General features: G+C 45.8%; 1 protein-coding gene across 4 annotated transcripts in view; it reads right to left on the bottom strand.

Annotated features, from left to right (window-relative positions):
* Positions 1 to 26,551, bottom strand: part of CORIN (corin, serine peptidase) — a 1,512,429-nt gene that overhangs the window by 25,375 nt on the left and 1,460,503 nt on the right. For all 4 annotated transcript variants that reach the window (XM_069201641.1, XM_069201646.1, XM_069201651.1 and 1 more), the window contains exon 21: positions 26,257 to 26,390. In XM_069201641.1, the coding sequence (XP_069057742.1) occupies positions 26,257 to 26,390 (134 nt within the window). The remainder of the gene's footprint in view (positions 1 to 26,256; positions 26,391 to 26,551) is intronic.

The following is a 26,551-nucleotide window of genomic DNA, read 5'->3' as shown; positions in this document are numbered from 1 at the left end:
TCCCTTGACACCTGACATACAAATACATCTTAGTCACTGTTGACTCCTGCTTCAGATTTCTATGGGTGTGGCCACAACGCTCGGCTGACACTCAGACTGTTATTAAAGATTTGCAAGTCTTTATCAGCACATATGCAGTTGCGCCTTTCCACTCGGACCAAGGCCCTGCTTTCGCCTCAAGGGCATTCAGGGACGCCATGGCTTCATTAGGGGCCCAACTCCATTACTCGTCTCCATTTCATCCTGAAGGAAATAGTGTCATGGAGCGACGAAACCAAGATTTAGAGCAATCCTTAACAGCCAGAGTATTAGGCATTGGTCGTAGTTGGCTTAATCACCTGTATGAAGTCCAGAGAGCACTTACTAATGTGCCTAGAAGGTCCCTGGGGGGGGTCGTAGTTCATAGGAGTGCCTGTTTAGAACTTGAATGTATGTTCCAGATCTTGATGGTCCTGGCGTGGAGGAGGCAGAAACACCTTTTGGCATAAATGAATGTGTCACCGTCTTGCAGGAATTACAACGGTTCCGTGACGACGACGCTTCTGCCAGTGCTGCCTCCTTAGGAATTAAGGATGTACCAATAACATCAACCATCTGGATTCCAAAGGTTGGGGATCTAGTATGTGAAAAAGTTGCTGTGAAAAAGGAGTTTGGTCCTTCCTATTGTGCACCGGTTCCAGTCCTGGGAATACACGGTACTAGAACTGTTATTCTACCACCGCTGCCTGGTTCTGAAGAAAATTGCTTTGTCTCCATCAGCAATGTCAAGTTACACCATGTGGCCGATCCTGCACAGCAGACCGAGAGGAACAACCAGTAGTACCCGAATCCCTCTCACTACTGGTCAAGATGTCCCTCTACAAGTTTTAAGCAGCAACGCTGACACCTCTCCGAGCTTGGGGAGGGTGGAAAGTAATCTTTCATTAGTTCCACTGGCATCTTTTACAACAAGCAGCACAGAAACTGTTGACCGATTAATTTCAAATTCTACACAAATGGATGGTATTGTCTATTATGAACCACCACAGAAGACTTCTGTCAGTTCTCCTCTTCAAAATACGGCTCCAGTTTTTGCACAAACTGCTTCTGGATACTTTGTCAACATCACTGACACTTTCTCAGACTCATCATCCTCTTCTGCATCTGAACTGTCAAAAACATGTAAGCTGATAATTTGGCTCAAAACCAATTACTTTATTTTCCCCTGGAACTACCTGTGGCTTTCCTTGACTATATTAGCGTTCCTCCTTTGGATTTACTTTGTTATTACTTTCTTTCTACTAATATATGGTAATTACTGGTGGATGAGGTCCTGAAACCCCATTTTTCTTCTCACAAAGTCTGCAGCGACTTGTCTTTCGTGAACATTTCTGCTATACCAATTCCAGATGGAACTGTTTGTGATAGTCACATTTGATATTTACGGCCCAACGGACATCATTCAAATACCATATGTGTTTAAACTTTCTATGAATGATGTAATAATACCCAGAGTTGTTTCTGATGACTGGGATGTGAAAACAGTTGATTATATGAAGTCTGAGTGGCAGTATTTTACTGTATTAGAAAGTGAGGATGTTTATCAATCCAAAGAAAATTATGGAGACATGTTTTGTTATAATTATTATGGACACCATTTCATTCACAGACCGAGTACACCAAAGACTATTTTTAATTACACACAATGGGAACATTGTCCAGCTCAACCACAACGGAAATCTACAACATATTCTGAGAAATGTGCTTATTTTTCTGGGCACAGTGTTACAAATGCTGAATTATATTATTTCAAATTGCCATTGATGGAAAATGTACATATATTATTGACTGATACAAAATTCATTTATTCGGATTCCTTTCATTCCGGGTTGGCTATAGAAGGCTATGAATATTGGTTGAATACGATTGATTTCAAAAGTCTGTGGGGAACTGACAACATAGAGTATAGGGAAACTATTCCAGCAATGATTGAAGAGTTCCTCACTAGATGCTGTTAAAGAACACCTCAGTCTCTTGTCTAATAATACTGACTTACAGGATTTCCTGTTAGGCCCCAGAAAACAACACAGAAAGTGCTTCTTATGTGCAGTCTATAATGAAACTTGGAAGCTTTCTCAACAAGAAGCTGCTGCCCAGTTAAGGCAAATAGACCAGGAAAATTTACAGATAGCATTAGCTGTTGTAGATAATGGGATTAATAACCTGTCTGACCGGATATACACCCTAAACAACATCGTTTCCTCTGCATAGTACAGAGCGACATGTCCTCTTACACCATGGACAGAGTCAACTAAGATCCATTATGCAGTTAGGATGGACACTACAAACACTGAAAGCAGGTTGCGTTCCCTGGCAACAAGTCAGCGCGAGGGACATATTTTCTACATTTAACGTGACAACAACAACTAATGGCTAAAAAGGAAGCGACTTATGTCATGTGAAAGATTGAGAAATTAGCAAAATTTACTTTTACTGTGACTGAAATACCATTTGCTGAGTGGTTAATACATGGGGTTATCAATCTGCCTATTTCAACGCTTCAATTCGCATCCTGCTTAAAACACATTCCAGTGGGCAGATATGAAAGGCTAGGCAATAGTTACATACATGAGGTGTGGGAGCTACCCTACTTGTACAAATGTCTCAGTGGCATGAAAGAGGTCTTTCTAAGAGGTAGTGAATGCACGACTTCTGTCAGCCATTCGATGATTTGTAAACAGCTGGCCTTGCACGGGGTGTGCAACGCTTCTGTAGTGAACTTGGCTTGCTATCTGGAGGGAGTCCCAATCCCCTTGATTAGACCCTGCGTTCCAGGTGCTCTCAAATGGCAGCTATGTGCTCCTTAATAGTGAGAGCTGTTGTGGGATGCGAGGCGGAATAGTTTATGTCGTTTCAGGTGCCCAAATTGTTGCATGCTGCGGGAATGTCCTTTTTCCTCCTACACGACAGAGGGAAGTAGCTGAGATTTGGCCCCATATCGCTACTTCAAATGTGAATTTTGATAAGTTGAGCCGACTCAAGGCTTTATTGCTTCAAAAACATGTGGCGCTTACATCTGCATGCGAGACCTATGCGCTTCAGGTTGCAAGGTCATTCACAGAGATAACAGTCCCTTTTAAGTACTAACTTTCCGAGACACTTTGGTGAGTTCGTAGGACGGATATTTAACGTGTCCAGTACTACTGGAATCGCACATTTCTTTAAGGCTTTTGGTTCTGGTTTCATTCACACCTTTTCCTCTATATTTGGCTTAATACCTTCAGCCATACACTCAATATTTTTCCAGTATTTTCGGGGGATTTCCAATAACTTTGGCTATAATAGGTGGCATTTTGCTTTTGCTACTTTTTCTGTGCAATGGCTGTCTCTTTACAACAAGGAGAACTGAAAGCGCTTCCACCAGCGCAACTGTGTCATGAACGGATGATGCAGTACTTTGGAGCACCACTCCTGGAGCGATTGGAGTGTGACTGGTCTTTGTCATTCAGACCGGTTTTGCATTGTGTGCAGCCCGTGTTTTGGTGCCTTTGGTGCCCTTTTGAATGTGCACAGAAAGTTTGTCTTTCTACGCAGCCCTTGCTTTCATTGGATGCTGATCTGTTGATGTGCTCGCTGAGGGCTCATTACCAGACATACGCGTTGAGGGTGCATCTGCTATGGGAAGCTGTTCATGAGTTGCCCTTTGTGGATCATGCAGCTCTAAACTCACTGTTGGACACTCAACAGAATGCTGCTTCCTCGGCTGCAGGTTAGGCTTTGGAACACGAATGCTCCTTGGTTTTCTTTGGTGATGAACTTTCTACTTTACCACCTGCCGAAGTGGAAGATTTCCTATTTTCAATTGTCCCGGATTCGATTGGCACCTTTAAAAATGACTCTGACTTATGAAATTCGGCTTTTTTGACACCACAGATAATGTTTTAAATTGTTCTTTTAATACATGCTCAAGCATCTTTTTAACTTGTCATCTTTGACATTCCTGTATATATGCTTTCAGATGAATTTTAGTAGCTTTTATATATCAAGTTTGGCTTTGAACCACCATTGAACCAGCAAGGGGAGGGCGTTGTGTAGCTATTTTAGCTATAGTTTTATACACGTTATTTTAGCAAAATAGGCCTGCTGCTGTGCACTTTAACCTAGAAATATTTTATTCAGCTTTGTTTTATCATTTTAACATTAGCCACATTTGCGGTCTTGTTTTATTTTCTCTATCTAGCTGTTCTTCGCCTAGGTCAGCACTGCGTTCTTAAACAAGACATTTTCTCTCACTCTGCTTTTCTCAAGGCTGCTGTAAGATAGGTTGCCGGCAAAATTGGTACGCTTTGTCGCTAATGTTCACAGAAACATACACACTCTTACGTGGAGATCCTTTCTTGGAACATCAGATTTTTTATTTTAAAAACGCAACTTTGACCCATGTACGTTAGAGGGAGATTCCAGCCAGATGACCACGACTGTATGCTGATTGCTTTGCTGCAGCTACTTGTGTAGACTACCTGCTTCCTAGTCCATATGGAGACGGTGTCTATCTAGACTACAGGCCTCCTGCTCAGGTATGAAGGATGATGTCTTCCGAGGGGGAACCTGAAAGGCAGAACTAGAGCTTAACACACCGTGCTCCAACATAGCTTAGGTAGGAACTATCTCTATAAATCTTAGTGACAGTATGGTAGGGTTATTCTTGTGTTTTACTCTCCTTGTCACAATTTCTTATTGTGCTTCATCATCCTAGTTATTGCAATATATGCTTTATTATCTAATATGCAGTTACTTCAATAAAACCTTATTGAACTATACTCTGCCTCTGATTGTCCTTGCATATATGAGACTAATGTAACTGAGAGAAACGGATGAGATATGAGTGACCACGATTCCCCTGAAGAGTCATATATGTCATGCGCCCGGTTGCCCTAATCATCTCTGCTCTTGGGTGGAGATGAGGCACTGCTAGGTAGCCGAAAAACACCTGGATTAGGCCGACAGGTGTCATATGGTGTGGGACTAGACTCAGTCTCCCGCTGTACAGGTGATTCTGCTGCCCGAATCCTGTAGTCTCATTAGGATAATGAGAACCTACGTGACACAGTAAAAGGCAGTCGCACCAGGATCAAAATTGTAGACCGAATCCCATTGTCTCCCGTACAACCATTGGATATTGCCCGTCCACTGTGTCAAAGGCCTTTGCAGTATTAATAGAGACTACGGCAAGGTCCTCTCTCCTGTCCTCAACTTCGTACAAGACATGCATCAGTCGTCTAAGATTCATAGTCTTAACCCACCCTGATCTGGGTGATCAGGGTGAATCAGTCGAGAGATCACAGGTCCCAACCTTATAAAAGACCTTCATATCAGTGTTGATCATTGTGAGCAGGCGATAAGCGGTTGGACGAGATGCTACCACTCCTAGCTTCAACACCGTAGTGATAAACCCTACACGCATAGTCTGTGGCAATACACCCCTCTCCTGAGCTTCAAGGTATACCTCAAGCAGACAGTGTGCGATCTCTGTGCTGAAGACCTGATAGAACTCGGTTGTAAAGCTGTCACTTCCAGGCATCTTCCCGGAAAGGAGAGAACCAACGTCATTTTAATCTCTTCCAATGTGAGATCAGCATCCAACTCCTGTGCCGCAACCTCCCCCACCCAAGACATTGGCAGTCCTGCAAGAAAGTCAAAAATACGCTCTCAGGGAGGACAAACCAGGCAGGAGTAATCCTGTTCTAGATGTTCCTTAAAAATGTTTATTATACCATGTTGAGTGAAGGCGACCCCCTCATAGGTCCTTAAGGTGCAGCACCGGCAGTCGTGGCACCTCTCAATGGAGGATCCAGGCCAACAGCTGCTCATTACTATCTCCCTCCCTGTGAAGCATTTGGCTATAGGACTTCAAAGTGTAGTGCTCAAGTCTATCCCTCACTGGCACTACTTGACGTAGCAGTGCCCCTTATCTCTGGCGATCATTCAGAGGTAGTGTGAATTTCCTATAGAGCCTCTTCTTTTTGGAAAAGCTCTAATTGCAATGCTTGTCTCACCCCACAACAGAGCCCCACACACCTCCCCCTCAGCACTGTCTTCATTCCCTCCCACTCCATTGCATAACTCTGGGTTGTAGGCCAATTATTCTCAAAATATTCCATCAGCTCGTTCACCACTGCTTCCCTACCCACCAGATCTTGTAGTATCTCAAATGGGAATCGCCACATATCTGGGGATCAGGCATCCCCCCACCCGCATTCAAACAAGCATATCATTGGTGCATTACCAGACAGACCCTCTAGTTCCAGAAAGTCCACTGCAGGATCAACGTTGCCAGTGGGGTCCAGTAGGCCACAACAGTTGGGCCCCCGCTGCTGGTTCCCTGCGTGCACCAGCAAGTCTCTTCGCCACCTTGAAGCTGCATTTCACCTCAGTATGCACTTCACCACCCCACCAGGTTTGTGTGATTGTCTTTTATCAGCAGGATGTTACAGGATTAAGCTGCAGAGAGTAAGAGCTCCCTAAAGGTGCATCCAGTCAGCCATCTTGCTTGGCCACGCCTCCCAATCATGATGCGATTGTTAATCTTAAAATTTCAAGCAGGGTTCAGCCTTTGCACTAGATGAAGGGCCAATAAATATTAGACATAGGCCCTCATTACAACCCCGGCGGATGGTGCAAATAGGGCGGTAAGACCGCAAACAGGCCGGCTGTCATTACCGCCCCATTATGACATTGGCGGTTTGGCATATGCCAAACCGCCAATGTCCTGCACCATCTGCCACGGCGGTAACGACCGCCAGGCTGGAGACAACGGTCTCCTGCCCAGCGGTCATCACTAGTCCGCCGGCCGTATCAGGACCCCGCATACTGCCATGGATTTCGTGGGGTTTTCAACCGCCACGAAATCCATGGCGGTATGCACCATCAGTGCCAGGGAATTCGTTCCCTGTTACCGATTGTGGTCTCCCCCTCCCCCAACGCCCATGACCCCCCTACCACCCCCCAAAGGTAGTAGGACCCCCTCCCCACCCCTTTCCCCACCCCCATTTAAACCCCCACACAAACCCCCCACACTCCCCTACACGCACGCTCACACCACCCACACACATACACGTGCACATACATGCACACATACATACAAATTACATTTCCACCACACACATTACACCCCCTGCATGCATACACGCACTCACACAACCCCTCTACACACTCACACGCACACCCCCATGCATGCACACAACACCCCCCACCCCCCCTCACGGATGATCACCTCACCTGTTTCGGTGATCCTCTGGGAGGGAACGGGATCCATGGGGGCTGCCCCGCCGACAGCACCCCGTCACCAGAACACCGCCAAGCCGAATTCTGAGTTGTATTACAGTGGGCGGTGTTCTGATGACGTAGCGGTGACAGTGGAGCAGCCTCCACTTCACCGCCGCCCGCCAGTATGGCTGCTGGCGGGTCTCCGTCCAAAAAAGGGTGGAGGGTTGCCAGCAGTCATAATATGGTTGGCGGAAGACCGCCAACACCGGCAGTCTTCGGCCCGGCGGTACCTCAGTGGTCTCTGGAGGAGACTGCTGAGGTTGAAATGAGGGCCATAGTGAAGGGGAATGTGGATGTGGCTTAGGTGTGTGCTGTTCATCTGTGCATTTATTAATTGATAGTTTATATATTTTATCTTTTGTTGATTTCAAAAATATGTTTAAGAAATTTGCCATTATGAGTAAGTTAGAAGCTTTTTACATTTTTGATATAGCTTGTGTGGTGGGGAGGATTTTATTGGCATTCAATGGTGCAGTAAGAATCGCTAGGAATCTTTAAGATTATTTATGAGAAGCTGTACTGCAAGGTTTACCAAACGTTTGGTTTAAATTAAATTACTTGTTACTACTACTACCACCACTTGCTCCAGAGTCCAACAAGACAGAGGTTTGAAATCTTGGAATTCCTGGGATTCATCCTTGACAGCAACCTGTCACAGGCAGGACACTCAGTAGAGGACTTCTTTTCCAAGAAGGTCTGCTGAAGAAGGGGCAATTTCTTCTGTGAACCAAAATATCGCTGTATGCCCGTATATCACTGGACAAATGGTCCCTTCAAGAGCCCCAATTCAGGAGGAAAAAACCTAAGGGCAAAAACCTCCTTCAGATAAATTGTGATACGCCTTACCCTCTCCTTACTGGTGTAAGGCGTAAGGGCCTGAGCTGCTGACTTTGGAGCTGGGGACCTAGGTTCTAGTCGGCATCAGTTCAACATCTTGTGATTCTGGGCAAATCACTTAACCTCCCGGTGCCTACCACAAAAAAAAAAGTGTCCTTGTGTAATGTAACTGGTGCTCGTGAAAAGCGCGCCAGTACCTTTGGGTTGATTTCGCACTATATAAAACTACAACTCTTGTCGGAGAATTCTGAAGAAGGCTGAAAACAACTTAGAATAAAATAAACCAGGGGGAAATTAACGTGACTAAAAGAAATTTCGCATGCAGCTAGCCTTTATAGCCTACAAAGAGGAAGTTATCCCTGATTCTGCATCAGGAAAAGATAAGTAAAAAATCTCCAGGCTGTCCCTCCATTTTGGGTTGTAAATGCAGTGTTAACATCCTAGGCTTGCTATTCGGGAATATTTCATGCAACACTCCACAACTCCAAGTGACTCTCTCAACATGCTGTGCTGCTGCCGAAAAGATGCCCGCACAGGACGCCTGTAACAGAAAAGAACTCCTAGGTAAGTTAGTGGCTGCCAGTCAAGGCTTGATTTGTAAATAAAAACGTGCCGGTGCCAAAGGTCTCCTCTGAGACATGCGTCTGCTGCAATTAAATGTGCGAGTACAGAATACTGATCTCAGGCCACTTTAATCCATTTATAGCCACTCCCTGCACCCTCAGCTCACTCTTGCAGCTTTCTGCTTTCTCCCTTTGTGACGTTTTTCCGGCCTTCTCTTTTTTCGTCTTTCCCATATGTGTCTTTTGCTAGCAGTAAATGCCTGATACAGAAAAATAAGTCCCACCCTCCACAAGTAAATGCCAGTGCCCTCCACCAGCAACCACCGGCTCAAATTAAGCACTGCTGGCAGTGCCACCACGGGAAAGATACCCTGCTATCATCCAGCCGGGAACCGTCCGCTCGTGCACTAATTGCACGCTCTTCTCTAGCAGGTTACCTGGCAGGGCGGCATGACACAAGCACACAATGTTCGAGCTGAGGTTTATTTCTCACCATTGCTGTGGAAGTGCTTTTTGAAATTTTGGTGTAGGAATATTGGATAGAATAAAGCAGTGGCCAAAAAGAGAAGCATTTCCTTTTTCTGGGATACATGCAAATTGTTGAAATTAAAGCACAGTGACCAGTAAGTTTATTGTAAATTATTAGGAACCACCATTCAGTTGTCTGCTTCACGTATGTATCTTTATTTACACTTTTGCTGTAATCATATTTATTTGCATTCTTAGGAACTCATTTTGTATTTAACAGACGGAAAGTGAGCAGGATAGAAAGCGCCTTGTAGTATCTAGCCTGAAGCATAAGTTCCTGCCGGGATCCGCTTGCCAGAGTTAGAGCTTCCCCACAAATGTCTGTGAATTTTCAAAGAAATTGCTCCAGTTAAAATGGCAGGAGCACTTTTAGCGAAAATGTAAATGCCACCCGGCCTCACGTAGGGCCTGTTTCAGCAAAGCAAAGATCCCTGATTAGCCAGAGACCAACATGCTTGGCGTGCCAGTCACAGGCAGGCAAAATCAGCATCTACCCGCCCTAAATACGACAAGCTTTCCGCGGCGTTCAGCTCGCTGTGCTGTGGCCCTGAGCCTCTGGAAATGTTACTGGTGGTAGAGATGCCTCCTTCTGAAACTCAACAGTTTCTCTACCTCCGAATGAGGCGGGGATAGCAAGAGTGGGGTAGAGAGAAGACTAGTGAGTTTTGGGGAATTCCACATTGCAGCCCCTATAAAGACCCGTACTACCCCCTGGGTTTACAGGAGATTACAACCCGGTCCCCTCACATAAAAGACCAGTTAAGGCAGCCATAAAGGTATGTTTTCATAGGGTTTATTGTAAAACACCTACGAATAGTTTTAGGTCTGCTTGCCAAAGGCAAACCAATTGGCTTTGCCAACGTCTGTTTTCGATGGTACCTCCACTTTTATGTTATGGACACTGAGTCAATGGGAAGGACCCAAACTTACAGGTTAATGTTTGTTCTGTAAACAGTATTGTGCATTAATCATACGTATGTTATAATTTTATATTTACATAACTGCAGAGGGTATCATCTGCATGCATTTCTCTTTACTCTGAACTGCACTGGGGGATACCTAGTACTATTCCTTCACTGATACATCATTATTAGTGATTCAGTCAAGTTTTCCAGTTAGGCGTTAAACATCAATGGGGACGAATATCATCCTTGCCTTGTTACGATGTCTTGGTCCCATTGTATAGCGCACAGTCTTCAGCGTGTGTTAAATCACAGCGCTTTCGGTAGTCCTGTTTCGACGAGACGGTATTATTAGTTTACACGCTGAATTTGAGATATAGGAGTATGGTTCTTATTGATGTCCCGAGAACACCAGCCCTTTTTATGAAGCCCCGTAAGCGGATCGTTTTACCTGGCATTCATTTTAATTGGAATCACAGAAGAACTTTTTGTCGTCCTAAATCTGCAAATGGTTGATAAAGTCTCTGATATTGCTACCTCTACATATTTGCAGTCGTATCCTGAATTTGTTCCACAGTATTTTTCCAACAATGGAAGAAAGTACGCTTGAGTCAATATCAATCAAGTATCTTGCTTAAACATCTTCCCGCTTCTCTGTTTTTCACTTCTGAGTCAACAACTGGATTCATCGAGTTCAGTACCACTATAATGCCAGTTTCTACACTGCCGCAGTAGGAAAGGCAGGTACTGTCATGTGTGCTTTAAATGTGCCCCATTATGTAAAGATCACACTGCCACCTAAATTTTTCATTTACTGCAATGTAATTGTTGTGGCCCTCACAGGGGCTCCAGAACGTTCGGAGGATGTAGAAACGAGGATTTCTGTATCTGTGGGTTGCGGGCAGAGGTGGTAATCTGTTATTCTCTTGGTAATTGTGAAATCTGACCAGCAATCAGAGGAATCCCATTCGATCATCATGCATTTAATTAATCTATAGTTTGGTCCTAAGCAGGGGCGTCAGTTGGTACCTTTTTGCCCTTCATGTCTCTTCTGCTGGTGTACAATATTTGTTCTATGAATCCCCAGGTCTCCAGGCCAGAAGGATTGTGTGATAGGAACATCTTGTATAACCACTTGGCAGTGGAAAGTCTAACTCTCAAGAAGATGTTGTATTTCATTTTTAGCATGTTTACTGCCACTGCAATAGAAAAGCATTACACATACCAGTCTTATGGCTGTGTGCGTTGAAAAGGTTTTTGGTTTGTGCATGACCTTACCGGATACTCGTTATTTATAGCATGGTGGCTGGGAAATCTTTCTCCAGGATGTTGTCTACCAGGCTATTCTACTGGACTGATCAAGTATCGGGAAATTCAACACAGTATATGTTATTTTTGTTTAGAGTAGGAGAGGTTTTGTCACAGGGGCTAACCAAGGTAGATGGCCATGTGCATTAGGTACAGTTATTGTTTCTTACTTTTGGTCATTCAGAATTCGTTAACAAACTTTATTGGGTTTTAGGGATATCATATAGACAATACAGTGAAAAATCACACATTAGGCATCATATCATCTTGTCTTCCTGGATAGGTTAAGGTCTAAGTGGACTCACCACAATATCGGTATGTAATGTTGCAAGAATACACTATATTTCCATAGTACCCTAAGTCCAATATAAACAAATGAAATCCCCCACCCTCCTCCATCTTATCACTCACTAAGCCTACACAGAACATGCAGCCTAAAAAATAAAAGTCTCAATATGCCAGTATCTGTTGTCTACAGCATAATAACCCACCATTCGGGGATCTCCTATTCCGAGCCCACCACTCTCCCAAGCATTGACAATTGTTTACAGAGCCTCAGCTCTAGGTTCATTCAACCTCCGAGTCTCTCTCAACTGATTCAACATAGCAGACCAAGCATGTATACCATCCTCAAGCATATCATCTCGATGGACGTGTCTCATCTGCACCTCCTCAGCAACCGCCCAATCAGAAATACCTTTTAACCATGCTGTGTATGTGTATGTGTAAGCCATGCTATCGGTATGCGTCTTTTCACCAGTACCAACCCAAGGAGAATAGATTTCCTGCTTAGTGTCATCTTTGGAGGGGAGGGGAGCAGGCCCAATAATATCTGGCTGACCTCCATAGGTAAATCTCACCCTGTGGCTCTGTTTAAGTTTAGTACCAACTCATGCCAGTAAGAGTACAGGGATTGGCAGTACCATACCATGTGGGAGAAGTCGGCTGCCAGTGCCCTACACCGCTGGCATCTCACTGAACAAGAATTATTTATACCATGTAGAACCCGAAGAGTGAAGTATGTCTGGTGTATAAAATTATAATGTATAAGTTTAAACCGTGCGTTAGAACTGACTGTTTTCGCCCCCTCATGGATCTTCGACCAGGTTTTATCTGACAAAGATTCCCCCACCACGGTCTCCCACTTGGTCTGAACAAGGAGCACCGTCGGTGATAGATCCTCCCTGAGAGCCTATAGAGGTGGGAAACCAATCACCACTCCTAGGCCATATCGAGCAACGCGGACAATGTACAGGACCAAGGTGGCTCATTGGGGAAGGACGGGCTCACCTCCCATGCCAAGGTCGAGATTTTGATATATTGGAGTTATTGATCCAAACACAAAGAGAAGGAGTCCATGGCTTCCTGCCCTCCAAGGTAAAGGTCACCCAGGACCTCACAACCTCCGTCTATTCACTTCCGTACCAACAGTCGGCAATCTTCCAGAACAGTTGTTCCACCCACAGAGGCATATCCGGGGCATAGGGTGCCTGCCAAGGAACACTGTGGACCACTCCCTGCCCCACTCCCACCACCTGCCAAAAAATATATGGAAATGAGGAAGACACTCGCAAACCCAACAGGAAGAGAACTGGCAGCGACCTTTTCCTGTGGGTGCCCAGCAGAAGGTGTTTCTCCCAGTTATCATCAGGGCCAAGCCAGTGAATTGCATGTTGCAACTGGGCTGTTTTAGACCTGACAGCCTTAGGGTGGTCACCCCTAACTTTTTGCCTGCCTCCCTCCACTTTTTGGACACTGCTTTTGCTGGTTTTAGGACTCTGCTCACTGTACTTCTGCTAACCAGTGCTAAAGTCACATGCTCTCTCCCTTAAAACATGGTGACATTGGTTCACACCCAATTAGCTTATTAGACCCCAGTAAAGTGCACTACATGTGCCAGGGCCTGTAGATTCAATGCTACTTGTTTGCCTGCAGCACCGATTGTTCCACCCACATAAGTAGCCTCTTAACTATGCCTCAGGCCTGCCATTGCAAGGCCTGTGTGTGCAGTTTGACTGCCAATTCGACTTGGCATTTAAAAGTACTTGCCAAGCCTTAAACTCTACTTTTTCTACATATAAGTCACCCCTAAGGTATGCCCAAGGTAACCCAGAGGGCAGGGTGCTATGTAGGTAAAAGGCAGGACATGTACCTGTGTAGTTTATGTCCTGGTAGTGTAAAACTCCTACATTTGTTTTCCACTACTGGGAGACCTGCTCCTTTCATAGGCTAACATTGGGGCTACCCTCATTTACTGCTTGAGTGGTAGATTGTGATCTGAAAGGAGTAACCAGGTCATGTTTAGTATGGCCAGAATGGTAGTACAAAATCCTGCTAACTGGTGAAGTTGGATTTAATATTACTGTTTAAGAAATGCCACTTTTAGAAAGTGAGCATTTCTCTGCACTTAAATACTTATGTGCCTTACAATCCACGTCTGGCTAGGTTAGTTGACAGCCCTGTTGTGCATTCCACTCAGACAACCCCAAACACAGGATGCTCAGTAACACCTGCATACTTCTACATACTAAATGGGTCTTCCTGGGCTGGGAGGGTGGAGGGCCTAACACTTACATGTCAAAGGACAGTTGCCTGCCCACACACAACGGACTGCCATACCCCCTACTGGGACCCTGGCAGACAGGATGGAACTGAAAGGGGACCTTGTGCACTTCTAAGCCACTCTTTGAAGTCTCCCCCACTTCAAAGGCAGATATGGGTTTATAAACTGGGTCCCTGACCCTACAATTCAGATACTTCTGGACAAGATACCACTGGTGAAGAAACTCTGAACCAGAACCTGCAATCTGCCAAGAGAAGCTGTCTGGATGCCCAAAGGACTCACCTGATTGCTTTTCTGAAAAGGACTGCTGCCTTGCTGCCCTCTGGCTCTGCTGAGAAGTGCTCTACAAGGGCTTGGATTGAGCTTGCCTCCTGTTTCCTGAAGTCTCAGGGCCAAAAAGACTTCATCTCTGCAAAGAACTCCTTGTGGAGCAACATTTCGACATACAGCCTGTCAGAAAATCACTGCACGTCGAACCAGAACAACGCAGCCTGGCTCCCCGAGTGGAGATCGACGCAGCGCCAGTGTTGCGACCGGAACTTTGACACACAGCCCACTGGATCTATGCATAGCTGGGCCAGAACAACACAGCCCGACTTCCTGTGAGAAGAATCGACACAGCGCCTGCAGTGCAACAAAAATTTCCCCCCATTGCCCACCGGATCCGCGCAGCTCCTGTGACTTTGTCCTGCACACCCAGGATTTCTCTGTATCATCCCCGGGGCGTCCAAATACCCCGCAACCCGAAGAGGATCCAAGTCTGATCGCCGTAAATCGACACAAGGCCCTGGCTGCGCGTAAAATATCGACGCATCGTCTGCGTGCGCCCAGAGAAACTGACGCACACCTCCCCGTTTTCCACGCATCTCCTACTCTGCGGTCCCTTGCAGATAATTTGGATGCAAACCAGGTACTTTGTGCTTGCAACAGACACTTATTGCTTTTAGGAACTTAAGACTCTTTTTATCATTTTTTAAAGTGATATCTCAATGTGTACTTATCAAATCTTGATCGTTTTGACCTGCATTTAATCAGATAAATATCCTATATTTTTCTAAACCTGTGTGGTGCATTTTTGTGGTGTTTGTACTGTGTTATTGCATGATTTATTGCACAAATACTTTACACATTGCCTTCTAAATTAAGCCTGACTGATCAGTGACAAGCTACCAGAGGTTGGGCACAGGATAATTTGGATTGTGTGACTTACCCTGACTAGAGAGAGGGTCCTTGCTTGGACAGGGGGTAACGTGACTGCCAACCAAAGACTCCATTTCTAACAGGCCGCCATATAATAAAGCTCCAAATGCAAGACTTCCAGTCCCACCCCTTATCCTCATGTCGTCCTCAATGTGGCAAGCCCAACACGTTTACGCTCGTTACACCAAAGGAGGCCAAAAATCAGGCCATCAAGTGTACCAAAATAATGTCTGGGGATGACATATAAAGTACCCTCTAGGATGTACAAAGAACGTGGCAGGATAGTCATTTTTACAATGGGAATCCTGCCCGTAAGGGAAAGGGGCAATTCCTTTCAGAATCTGATCGAGGCCTGAAGGCCCTCCACCACTCTGTCCACATTGCGAGCCAGGTATGTAGAAGCCACATGCATCAGACGGACCACCAAGTAACGTACATCGGGCATCACCCAGGGGATACCGACCAGAGTTTAAGCTTACAGAATCCTCACCAGTTTCCATAACGGGAAAAGCTTGGATTTAGTCAAATTCATAAGTAGATCAGATAATTCACCGAAGATATGCATAACATTTGGCAGAATGGGCACAGAGAAGATTGGTTGCCTCAAATATACCAGGGCATCATCTGCGTATAGGGAGATCACATGATTAGTTTCTCCTAACGATATTCCCCATGGCCCGAACATCTGGGATAAGGTTTCTGCCATGGGCTTCATGGCAATGGCAAACAGGAGCAGCAAGATAGAGCAACCCTGTTGGTGCCCCTACTCTATGGGAAAGGCTCAGATACCACTCCACCCTAGCGCACCCTGGTGTGTGGATCAGAGTACAGGACCCATCCAATAAACCTAAAGCCCAGTGAGCTTATGGAGTACGTGCCATAAATATGTCCAGTTCAGAGTGTCAAATGCTTGCTCTATGTTTAGGAATGCAAAAGCATACTCACCGGTCAGGAGCTGCGGGGCATGATAGACATGAGCCAAACGCATCAAATTGTGAAGGGTGTTGTGTCTCAGGATAAAGCCAGATTGATCCTGGTGTATGAAGGTCCACAGATGGGGGAGCAGATGCGCTGCTAGCACCCTACTGAGAATTTTCATGTTGATATTTAAAAGATATATTGGTCTATTCGCAGAAGCCAGCTCCATATTTCTGCTCGGATTCGGAATTATGACAACTAGCAATTCACTCATGGAGGCTGGCAGAGTTTCTGAGCACAGGACCTCCTCATGGACCTCTAGGGGTCGATCGGCCACCACTTCAGCGAACCTATGATACAATTCCACAGGCCGCCCATTGCTGCCCAGGGGTTTTGCAGTTTTATGATGCCAAATGGCAGCAAGGATCTCCTTCCTGGTGAGTTGGCCACCTAGGGTCCCCTTGATCTCTGCTGTAAGGGATAGGAGCAAGATCTCTGCCAAGGATCCCTGCATGTGGGCCGGTGAGGTTCAGTATAATTTCTTCCTGAGAGGAGCACTAAAAAGTCATTCAGAAATGTATATCCTGAAAGTTGTTTTCACATAATTTATATTGAATGCAGAACTTAGTAGCATTTTATACTCTAGGATGAAATCTTTTCCAAACCAAGACACGCCCAAATAGTGAAAGTCACATTAATAATGAAAACAAACGTGAACTAGATTGCAGCACCTATCTTTGAACTGTAGTATTTAAGGGTGCTTGACCTGGACTACCTTGGCTCCCAATGGCTGTTTTTTATCTGCTTGCATCTCGCTTGTTGTAGACTGAATAGTGTTGTGACCCTCTCTAGATCATCTTCTTTGTGGAAGTTCTTCAGTGGAACTGGTTCCTTTTGGAGTGCCGCCATGTGCGTTGCATGGACTTGGTGGTATTCTTTCTTGTATGGATCTTATTTAAAATACAGGTATGTTTGTCTGAAGAGTTAGAATCTCCAATTTCCTCTACATTTCCACTAATGACTGTTAATTATGTAGTTGACGTAGTTTCCTGAACGTTCAAGAAACTAATTAAAATCTGTATTCTGTATTACTCAAGATAGTTAAGGAACCAGGTTCTAAATGCATGTTAGTCTTAGGTTAACATTTCATTTTATATATTGCAGGTAAACCCCCTTTATATTTACAAGCACATATAGCCACAAAATGGTAATCAGCTCTACAATGTGCATCATATCAAGTAAATAGTCAGTGTGAAACGGTTTAGTCCAAAAGACAATATCATAAAAGTTGTTTGCTTGGTCTCTTCAGGGCTCAAATGCATCAGACAAATCCATACCAGGTCCAAGACAGGGTGCTACACAGTGACTTGTGTCTTTCCCAATTCCCCTTCTTGGGAGTGTCTTTTAGACTACAACACGAGTGAGACGGAGCAGCATCAAAGTCCGCACATCTCCGCATTGGAATTGTGAGTCTGACATCAAGCTTGTATAATTCTTCCTGTAAATCCATCTATTTGTGGCTTTTATCGATTGTAGGATTGTAATATGACAGGAGGTAAACAAGTGTTATTCATGATGGTGCACAATTTCCAAAACAGGTTCTGTGATCTGCATTACCCAGTGTGTGTTGATTTTATTGAAGGAAGGGGTTAGGAAAATGGATCATTCAAGGAATAGAGAGTGTATGATTGCAATTAGTTACTCATAGCAGCTCATGTTCAGAGTTTGGGGTACAGAGTACTTTGGCATGTACAGTACCAGTCGTCCCTCGTCCCCTTCAGTACACCAGTACACCCAACTCAAACATGTGTATACCTCCATCACCCCTTATGCCCCGTCTTCCTTTATCACCCCGATAGGACAACATGCCTTCCATCCTCCTTTAGCACCATATTTCTCCTCTTCCCTCTTAAGTATGTTGCCATTCCTTTGTTTCTCTTTAGACCTGTAATCCTGCATGCTGTTTCTCAACCTCCAGGATAGACAAAATGCAAGAGGAACTCCTTATCACAGCAAAATATCATCACAATATAATTTTGACTCAGTGCAAGACAGCATTGCTTTAATGTTGCCTAAGTGCAATCTAGCTCCAACAAAATAGCCCATTGCAAAGAGACTCAGGCCCTGATCTAGAGTTTGGCATGAATGTGGCTGAGTGCACTGTCCACAACACTATTTAGGCTTGGTGGACCACCATGTTTCTGCTGGCAGTGCCCCTGCTTGTTCAACTGGAAGAAACCTTACAGTGATGGCCTGAGAGACTTGGGATCATTGGTGTATGTTCATCAGAATGTCTGTTTTTGTTTTTAGAGCTGATGGTCTGCAGCGCTCCAATTAGGGTATGATTGCACTGTCAGTTGTATATCACTTAAGATTTGAAATGAAAGGTCAAATGACAAATGAGAGTTGTGTGCGATGCCACAGAAAGGCAAAACCTCTTTAACACCTATGGACTGAGAATTAGTCATTAGTCTGTGATCAATGTAATATCAATCAATCAATAATTTGGATTAGTAGAGCATGGATGCATCACCTGTGAGGGTCTCAAGGTATTGGGAGGACAAGCTACCAATTCTCCTATTGATTGAACATCCAAGTCTTGCGGTCCTTCCTGAACTGCTGGAACAATGGTGAGGCTCTGAGGTGCAGGGGGAGGTTGTTCCAGGTCTTGGCTGCCAGGTGGGAGAAGGAGCGGCCTCTCCTGTTTGTCTGGCGAATGCAACATGTGGTTGATAAGGAGAGGGATTCAGAGAAGAGTTTCCTGGTAGGTTGATGGAAGTTCATTCATGTGTTGAGGTATGCCGACCCTTCGTAGTGCAGTGCCTTGTAAGCGTGGGTGAGCAACTTGAACTGGCATCTCTTCACAACTGGTAGCCAGTGGAATTTCCTGAGGTAAGGTGTGATGTGAGTCCGTCTGGGGGAGTTGAGGATGAGTCTGGCTGTGGTGTTTTGGATAGTCTAGAGTTTTGTCATGAGTTAGGCGGCATTTCCAATGTGGAGGGAGTTGCTGTAGTCTGGTCTGCTGGTGACAAGAGTTTGTGACTGTTCGCATGGTGTTGGGTGAGAGCTATTTGAAGACCTTCCTGAGCATTCTGAGGGAGAAGAGGCAAGCGGAGGAGACAGCGCTGACCTGATTCTTCTTGGAGAGCTGGCTGTCAAGGATGATGCCAAGGTTGCAGGCATGTTCGGGGGGTTTGGGGATTGGGCCCAGTTCAGGTGGCCACCGTTCATTGATCTAGAGGGAGTCCTTGCCTTCCCCAAAGATGAATACTTCTGTCTTGTCGGTGTTGAGTTTGAGACAGTTGGTCATTCAGATGGCGATGTCTTTCATGCGTCTCTGTAACTTGTCCTTGGTGGTCGTTAGTCAGGGAGAGGATAAGTTGGGTGTTGTCTATGTAGGAGATGATGTTGAGTCCGTGGCTCTTGATGATGTTTGCCAGGGGTGTCATGTATACGTTGAAGAGGGTTGGGCTAAGGGATGAGCCTTTAAGTACACCACAGGTGATGTTCTTAGGGAGCGAGGAGTAGAGTGGGAGGATGACCTTCTGCATCCTTCCTGTGAGGTAGGTTGCTATCCACTTGAGGGCTGCTTCTCAGATTCCAATCTGGTGGAGACTATTTAGCAGTGTGTAGTGGGATACGGTGTTGAAGGTTGCTAGGAGGTCAAGGAGGATGAGGGCTGCCGCTTCTCCGTTGTCCAACAGCATTCTGATGTTGTCTGTGGCTGCAACAGGGCTGTCTCTGTGCTGTGGTTTGCTCTGAAGCCTGATTGGGAGGGGTCCACAAGGTTGTGGTTCTCCAAGTGTCTGGTGAGCAAATGTTGATGGCTTTTTCAATGTCCTTGGCTGGGAAAGGAAGCAGGCAGAAAGTGTGGTCAGCTGTGCCGTGTATGGCTAGTGGTGTAGGCAGGGGTGCTGGGAGGTTCATAGACAACAAAGTGGACTCAGTGGTGGTTGGTCCAGGTGAGCTCCTCAGCGTGGGTGTATTTCACTCTGTTGCTGGCAGAGAAGATAGGGATGACTGTGAGTCCTGCGGGTAGGTGGGGTCAGTGATCAGCTGTTTGAGACCAAGGTTGACCATAAGTTCTAGGAGGTCACAGTGTAGGTGTCTTTGATGTTCTTAAGGTGGAACCTGGGGTCTCCTAGGCAGATGTACAGACTCGAGTTGAGGGGGCAAAGGTGGAATGAAGTCGGGGATGGTGTTGCAGAAGGAGAGGCAAGGTCGCCTCTGATGGTGGATGTGCTGCTGGTTTGGAGTTGGAAGTCGAGGTGTTCCATGAAGGAGGTGGAGTCATCAGTGGTGGTGGAGCATTTGAGGTTCTCCTTGTAGATTATGGCCATGTCGTGTCGGTTGGATCAGTCCCGGTGTGAGATCTTGCATCTGTCAGGGGTGGCAGTGGCGATGTCTTGAGTGGATGCGGGGTTCAGCCAGGTCGCTGTGATGGAGACAGAGTCCAGGGCATGGGTTATGATTGTGTCCCAGATTTCTGTGGCATGTTTTCTGAGTAAGCGTGCATTGATCAGCAGGCAAAGGATCTTTCTGGAGGTGTTGGAGACAGCCTTGTTGGTGGTTGTGTACGACGCGGTGTGGCTGGTGGGCACTGAGTGGGCAGTTACATTGTGATGCAGGTGAAGCAGCATTTTTGGCAGGAAAAAGGGCCTTTGGTGGTCCTGGGGGAGCCATGAGCGCAGTTGTCGTCATCCTGGCATCCGGGGTTCAGGACTCGAAGTTCATCTGAGGTGTAGTGATGGCGGTCTGTGGGGGTTAGGGTCCTGGCGCTGGACGTGGTCCTGGTGCGTGTGCACGTGTCATCTGCGTGCGTCCACCACGTGGTTGTGCTGCGATCCCCATGATGGAGGGAGACAGGCGCCAGGAAGGAGAGGTGGTGGACCTCTGCGAGGGGAGGGACCTGGCATGGCAGAGAGGAGCAGGAGGCAGGAGAACGGTTACTACTGGCTTGTGGGGTCTGAAGAGAGGGACGCAGGGAGCAAGGGGGCAAGGACAGGGCAGGGGGCAGCAGGCAAGGCTGGCCTGCGAGGGGTGCAGGAAGCCAGAGGAGCAAGCGGCTCGGGTAAGGGTTGGCTGGGGGGAGCACTGCAGAATGGCAGGCAGCAGGGAGAAAGTAGAGCTGGACAGGCAGAGGGGCAGAACCTGAGTGTAAGCGCAAAAAAGGGGGAGGCGATGTGTCTTGTCTGAAGGCTGAGGAGAAAGAGAGGTGGCTCAGCCTCTTCCAGGCTCCGATGGGTGTGGATGAGACATTGGTCTGGGCTTCGCATGGGCACCGCCCGCGCGCTTCCCACGATGTGGGAGTCAGTGTGCAGCTTTAAGGCCGGTAGGGTTGAGAAAAACTGAATGAATCAGTCAGCAGCTTTCCTCTCAGAGGCAGAGGCTGTTGGGAATTGTAGTGCAGTTAGGAGGGTCCCATGGACAAGACAAGACTCAAACCATTTCATGGTATTCTTCTCAGTATAGGCCACAGAGGATAACCTGCTCAACAGAGAAGGATGATCTGCATTGTTGGTTGAATGATGTACACAACTACTTAATACAGCCCCAATGTCTTCTAAGGTATTTGGGGAGGCCACCTGCAAACTCTGAAGGCCTTCCCAGAAGCCACAGTTGTGATGGCTCCTCTAAAGTAATAGAGCTCTCCCAGGCAGACGGAGATCTCTAAATATGGCAGGTAGTATTCCGCCTGGGAAATGGATGTCATTATTTCCATTCCCCTTGTGGAAGTCTGTGATTAGCTCATTTCCAAAGTAGCCTGATGACGAAAGGCCCCCAGGAACTTTGCTTGTGTTCAATTGTTACCAGCATTCTGCCTGGAGACCTTAGATTTCTAACACATAATTACATTGAGGGACTTTTGGGTGAGTAAATAGAAGACATTTAATGGCCTCAGGGCACCCATCTTAGTGCAGATGCCATATTTTACTGGCAGCCAGTGGCGAGAACCCCGAGCTGGAGAAACACCTTTTCTCTTTCATAAATGGCTGTTAAGGAGAAGAGTTGATGAGAATTTCTGAATCTAATGAAACATAAAAGGTATTTGTGAACTCTAAAAATGCTCCAAATTATACCCACAGTAAAGCTGAACCATTTGGACTGATTTAAATTGAAAGTCCCTCTGGTACCTGGTGGCCAAGAGTCACTGATACATATGACAAACTTTAGAATAAGGTTGGGGAGCTACCGGGATCCAATGAAATAGTTAATTCAGTGATGGGCAAGGCAGCCTGCATGCAAAGATGGGAAGCCCTGCCCTAGTCTATCACAATTCAACGCAAAAGAGGAAACTGTAGATGGTTTGGACAGACCAAGCCACTGATACCACCAATGCTTCCAGAAGGAGAGCCAACATCAAACTATTACAAGTGGAAGAAAGAAGAAAATACAACCCAGACCCTGCTTGCAACTCTAAAACACTGGGAACTCAGTGATTAACCTTTTTGTAAATAGGTCTATCTAACAGGATTGCAGAAGGTCACTATATTGTGTTGAAAATCAGCCTGTAACAATAATGATTGCTGTCATCACTGTAATGCCTGGAAGACAACTTTGGCCTCATGTTGGATTTCTCCAAATGTTGATTGCTTCCACTAATTCCTGCTGATGGAAAAGAAATTCCAGAACTAGTGCATCAGATGGGACAAGACTATTACCCAGAGGCCCTTAGATGACCGAGCTGCTGTATGACAGTGGTTCCCAACCTTTTCACTTCTGTGGACCCCCACATTATCATTATTGGAACCCAGGGACCCCCACTGTATGATTATTGGAATCCGGGGACCCCCCATTGAGTTATTACTTAATGCTGGGGACCTAATCTGTTAATATTATTTTATTTCCTAAGCAGTCGTGGACCCCCTGAAGAGACTTTGAGGACACCTAGCAGTCCCCGGATCACAGGTTGGGAACCACTGCTGTATGATATACTGGATCACAAGGAACCCACCATCAGCTCCACAGAAATGTTATGAAGTTTATCTTCCTAAGAAGACCAGAGTTTGGTGTGAACACTCCTTTGGCAGAAGGAAACCGTTAGTCAGAGGTTTAGGGTTTCAGGGGAAAAAAAGTGGCACTGCTGCTGATTGGCAGAAAGACATGAAACGGAACAAAACACTCTAGAACAATCCACAAACCCACTAGGGATAAGCGGAACTGATCTATAGGGGAAAATGTACTAACACTGTGTACTAGATTTGCATCACAAAAGTGAAGAATGCAACTGCAAAATGTTTAATTGGGGTTTATTATGTTATGCTCTGGAAAGTTGCTTGAAAGTAATGCAAAAAGGTGCTCAATGCTGCTTTGCATTACTATGTGTCAAGGGGCGTTCAATGGGGTGATATGTGGGTGTTTTCATAGAACCACCCATGTTTTTCGATGCAAAGTCCTATCTACTAATAATGGTAGACCGGGCTTTGCACCAAAAAATAATGCCTCTTTGATGCAAGTATTAAAAGGGATTTTTTTTTTTATATCTCTGCCTTTTCCCAACTCTGCGTATGTGCTACATAATACAAGAAAGCTTTAAATATTCTTTTGGCATAGTATTTTGTCATGGAAGAATAGCCTTCCAGTATAAACTTATGTTAAACATTATGCATGCGTCTTTGCACTCTGGTTCAAAGATGTGTGAGTGTGGCACTAGGCAGCCTGTTTGTACAGAGTATAGGAGAGAGCCTAGTAGATATGGTGCTGCACTGCCCTCTCTCTCATGCAGTGCAGTGCAGCGACTCTTGTTGCTACACTGCACTGCATGAGTAAATCTACCCCCCCTCCAGTGTCACCGGCGAGCTCTCAACTGAGTGAACCATATTGCTAACTCCAGATAATCAAACTGATGAATATTTGCTTTTTCTTTTACCTATAAAGATACTGAGAGGGAAATGAAAATTCTGATTTATATAGTAAATAATGACTGCATTTATACTTTGTAGGTTCTTTATGTAGCATTGGTCAACTGGAGTTCACACTGAGCAGTAAAAAAAAAGGGCCATCTCATTAATCTCCATGAGCTCCCCTGTGTCCTCATTTTGCAATTTGTGAAGCAGTAGGAAGCAGACCTGTTTTATTACAGAGGTCTGCTTACTACAGGAGATTTGAACTGTTGGCACTGCAGAACTGTTGTGTACAGAGATGGCTGCAGAATTCGGCCCTTCCTTCACACAGCAATGAGCAAGTGGCTGGCAATGGACCACTTAAAGCTCGTGAATGGCTAATTCTGTCCGGATCAGGTGTTTATCTTTGAATTATTTGTTCTCAACAAAGTTATACACTTTTTTGTTGATTGCAATACTCAGTTACACACACATTTGCTTGCGAATCACGACTGACAATGTGGCCACTGTGATCCCAACGCCTATATGCATTGGGATCACCTATTTTTTTCAGAAGTAAAGCATGCTGAAAGCACCACACCAGGTTTGCCTTAAGAAATTAGCCCCCACTTAAGTCACCTTATACACAGATGAAGTTTTAGATAACAAAATAATGCTTCTCATCATAAGGACCCTGACTGAACAATAGATGAACAGAAGCTTGAACCCGCTTCTGTGGGCATTAGGGTGCCTGGTATTACTGCATAGCTGCAGATGTGCACCCGAAGGGTAATACCTATGTCTCTGTTACTGAGTTAGTGCCTATGCAACTAAGAGTGGGCTTTCACTCCTTTGCAGAGGTGCATAGCTCCACGGAAATGAAGCAATTACTTTGCCTGTGTGCGTATTACAGACTCGGGTGTATGGGCATATAGCTTCCTGTGAAAGGTGGCATGCACCACCTAGAGGTGGCACACATGTACTGCATCCCGAACAGCACCCACTTCAATACAATACAGAGGTTCTAAGGCACCCTGGACAAACCTCTCATGAGTAGATGGGGGACGTGCGGTTACAGACAGTACCCAACCGTCGGGAAGGGATAGTGGCATATTCCTCTTCCAAGGTAGACTGGGGGACTGTACCCATGCCTCTGATTAAGGGTCCGAAATCAGCCAGCCTCAGAGTTAACTTTTAGACCTCGCACACGGGCCAAGGGCGGAGGGGAGACACGTGCCCATAAATACTGTAGAGCAGATGCCCCACTGCTTCCTGTTTCATTGGTGGTCTGTCAGCTGCCTGTACAATGCTTAGGGCCAGATGTAGGAAGCCTTTTGCGCCTCGCAAACTGCGAAAAACGCAGTTTGCGAGGTGCAAAAGGCCAAACGCGATGCACAACAGCAAATTGCGAGTCGGTACCGACTCGCAATTTGAGGCTGCGACTCGCAAATAGGAAAGGGTGTTCCCTTCCTATTTGCGACCGCATCGTCATGCTGAGTTGCTTTGGGACCGCGAATGCGGTCGCAAACCAACTCGCAGTTACCATCCACTTGAAGTGGATGGTAACTCATTCGCAAAAGTGAAGGGGTCCCCATGGGACCCCTTCCCCTTTGTGAATGCCAATAAAAATATTTTTTCAGAGCAGGCAGTGGTCCTATGGACCACTGCCTACTCTGAAAAAACCGAAACCAAACGGTTTCGGAATTTTTTCTTTTTGCAGCTCGTTTTCCTTTAAGGAAAACGGTCTGCAAAAAGAAGAAAAAAAACTGCTTTATTAAAAAAGCAGTCACAGACATGGTGGTCTGCTGTCTCCAGCAGGCCACTATCCCTGTGAGTGCATGGACTCGCTATGGGGTCGCAAAGTGCGACCCACCTCATTAATATTCATGAGGTGTGTCTTTGCGACCCCATAGCGAGTCGCAGAAGGTGTCTGAGACACCTTTCTGCATAACATTTTGCGAGTTGGAAATTGCGAGTCGCTATGACTCGCTATTTGCAAGTCACAAAATGTTATTTTGCTACATCTGGCCCTTAGTGCTTGTGCTGTCTTGATGGGCCTTTTGGCCTGGTAAATGCTCATCACACCCTGCAAAAGTGAGCACTGGCACAAACGATGACCACGAGCCCCACTGGTCCAGTGAGCCTTGGAAAATGTGATACTGACCAAAACATGTGTACTTCAAAAGTAATTGCATTACGAGGCTGGAAGTGAACACTATGAAACCTTTCTACATAAGTAACACGCAGTTACCCACGTACAGATCCAAAGCACTCCAGTGTTTCACTGGAATTAAAAAATATCCCCTTACCATGCAGGAGTCCACGGTTCCTGACTCGTAGCCTGCGCACAACATTCTGGATGTGATGGTTTTCATGTCAAAGTAGGACTGGCATTGCTCGAGCGAGATAATGCGGACTTCTCCTTCCTGAAGCTTAAAGGGCACTGAAACGAAAAACAGCACACCTCATCACATGCTTCTTCCAAACAACTAGTTGTGAGACAGTGAATCATGGAAGCACGGACTACTTTAAAAAGCAATATAGGCCCATATTTATACTTTTTTAGCACCGCATTTGCGTCATTTTGTAACGCAAAAGTGGTGC

The sequence above is a fragment of the Pleurodeles waltl genome, chromosome 1_2 (assembly GCF_031143425.1).
Source record: "Pleurodeles waltl isolate 20211129_DDA chromosome 1_2, aPleWal1.hap1.20221129, whole genome shotgun sequence".
NCBI lineage: Eukaryota > Metazoa > Chordata > Amphibia > Caudata > Salamandridae > Pleurodeles > Pleurodeles waltl.
The sequence above is the reverse complement of the archived record's forward strand: the minus strand, read 5'-3'. Positions and strand labels throughout refer to the sequence as shown.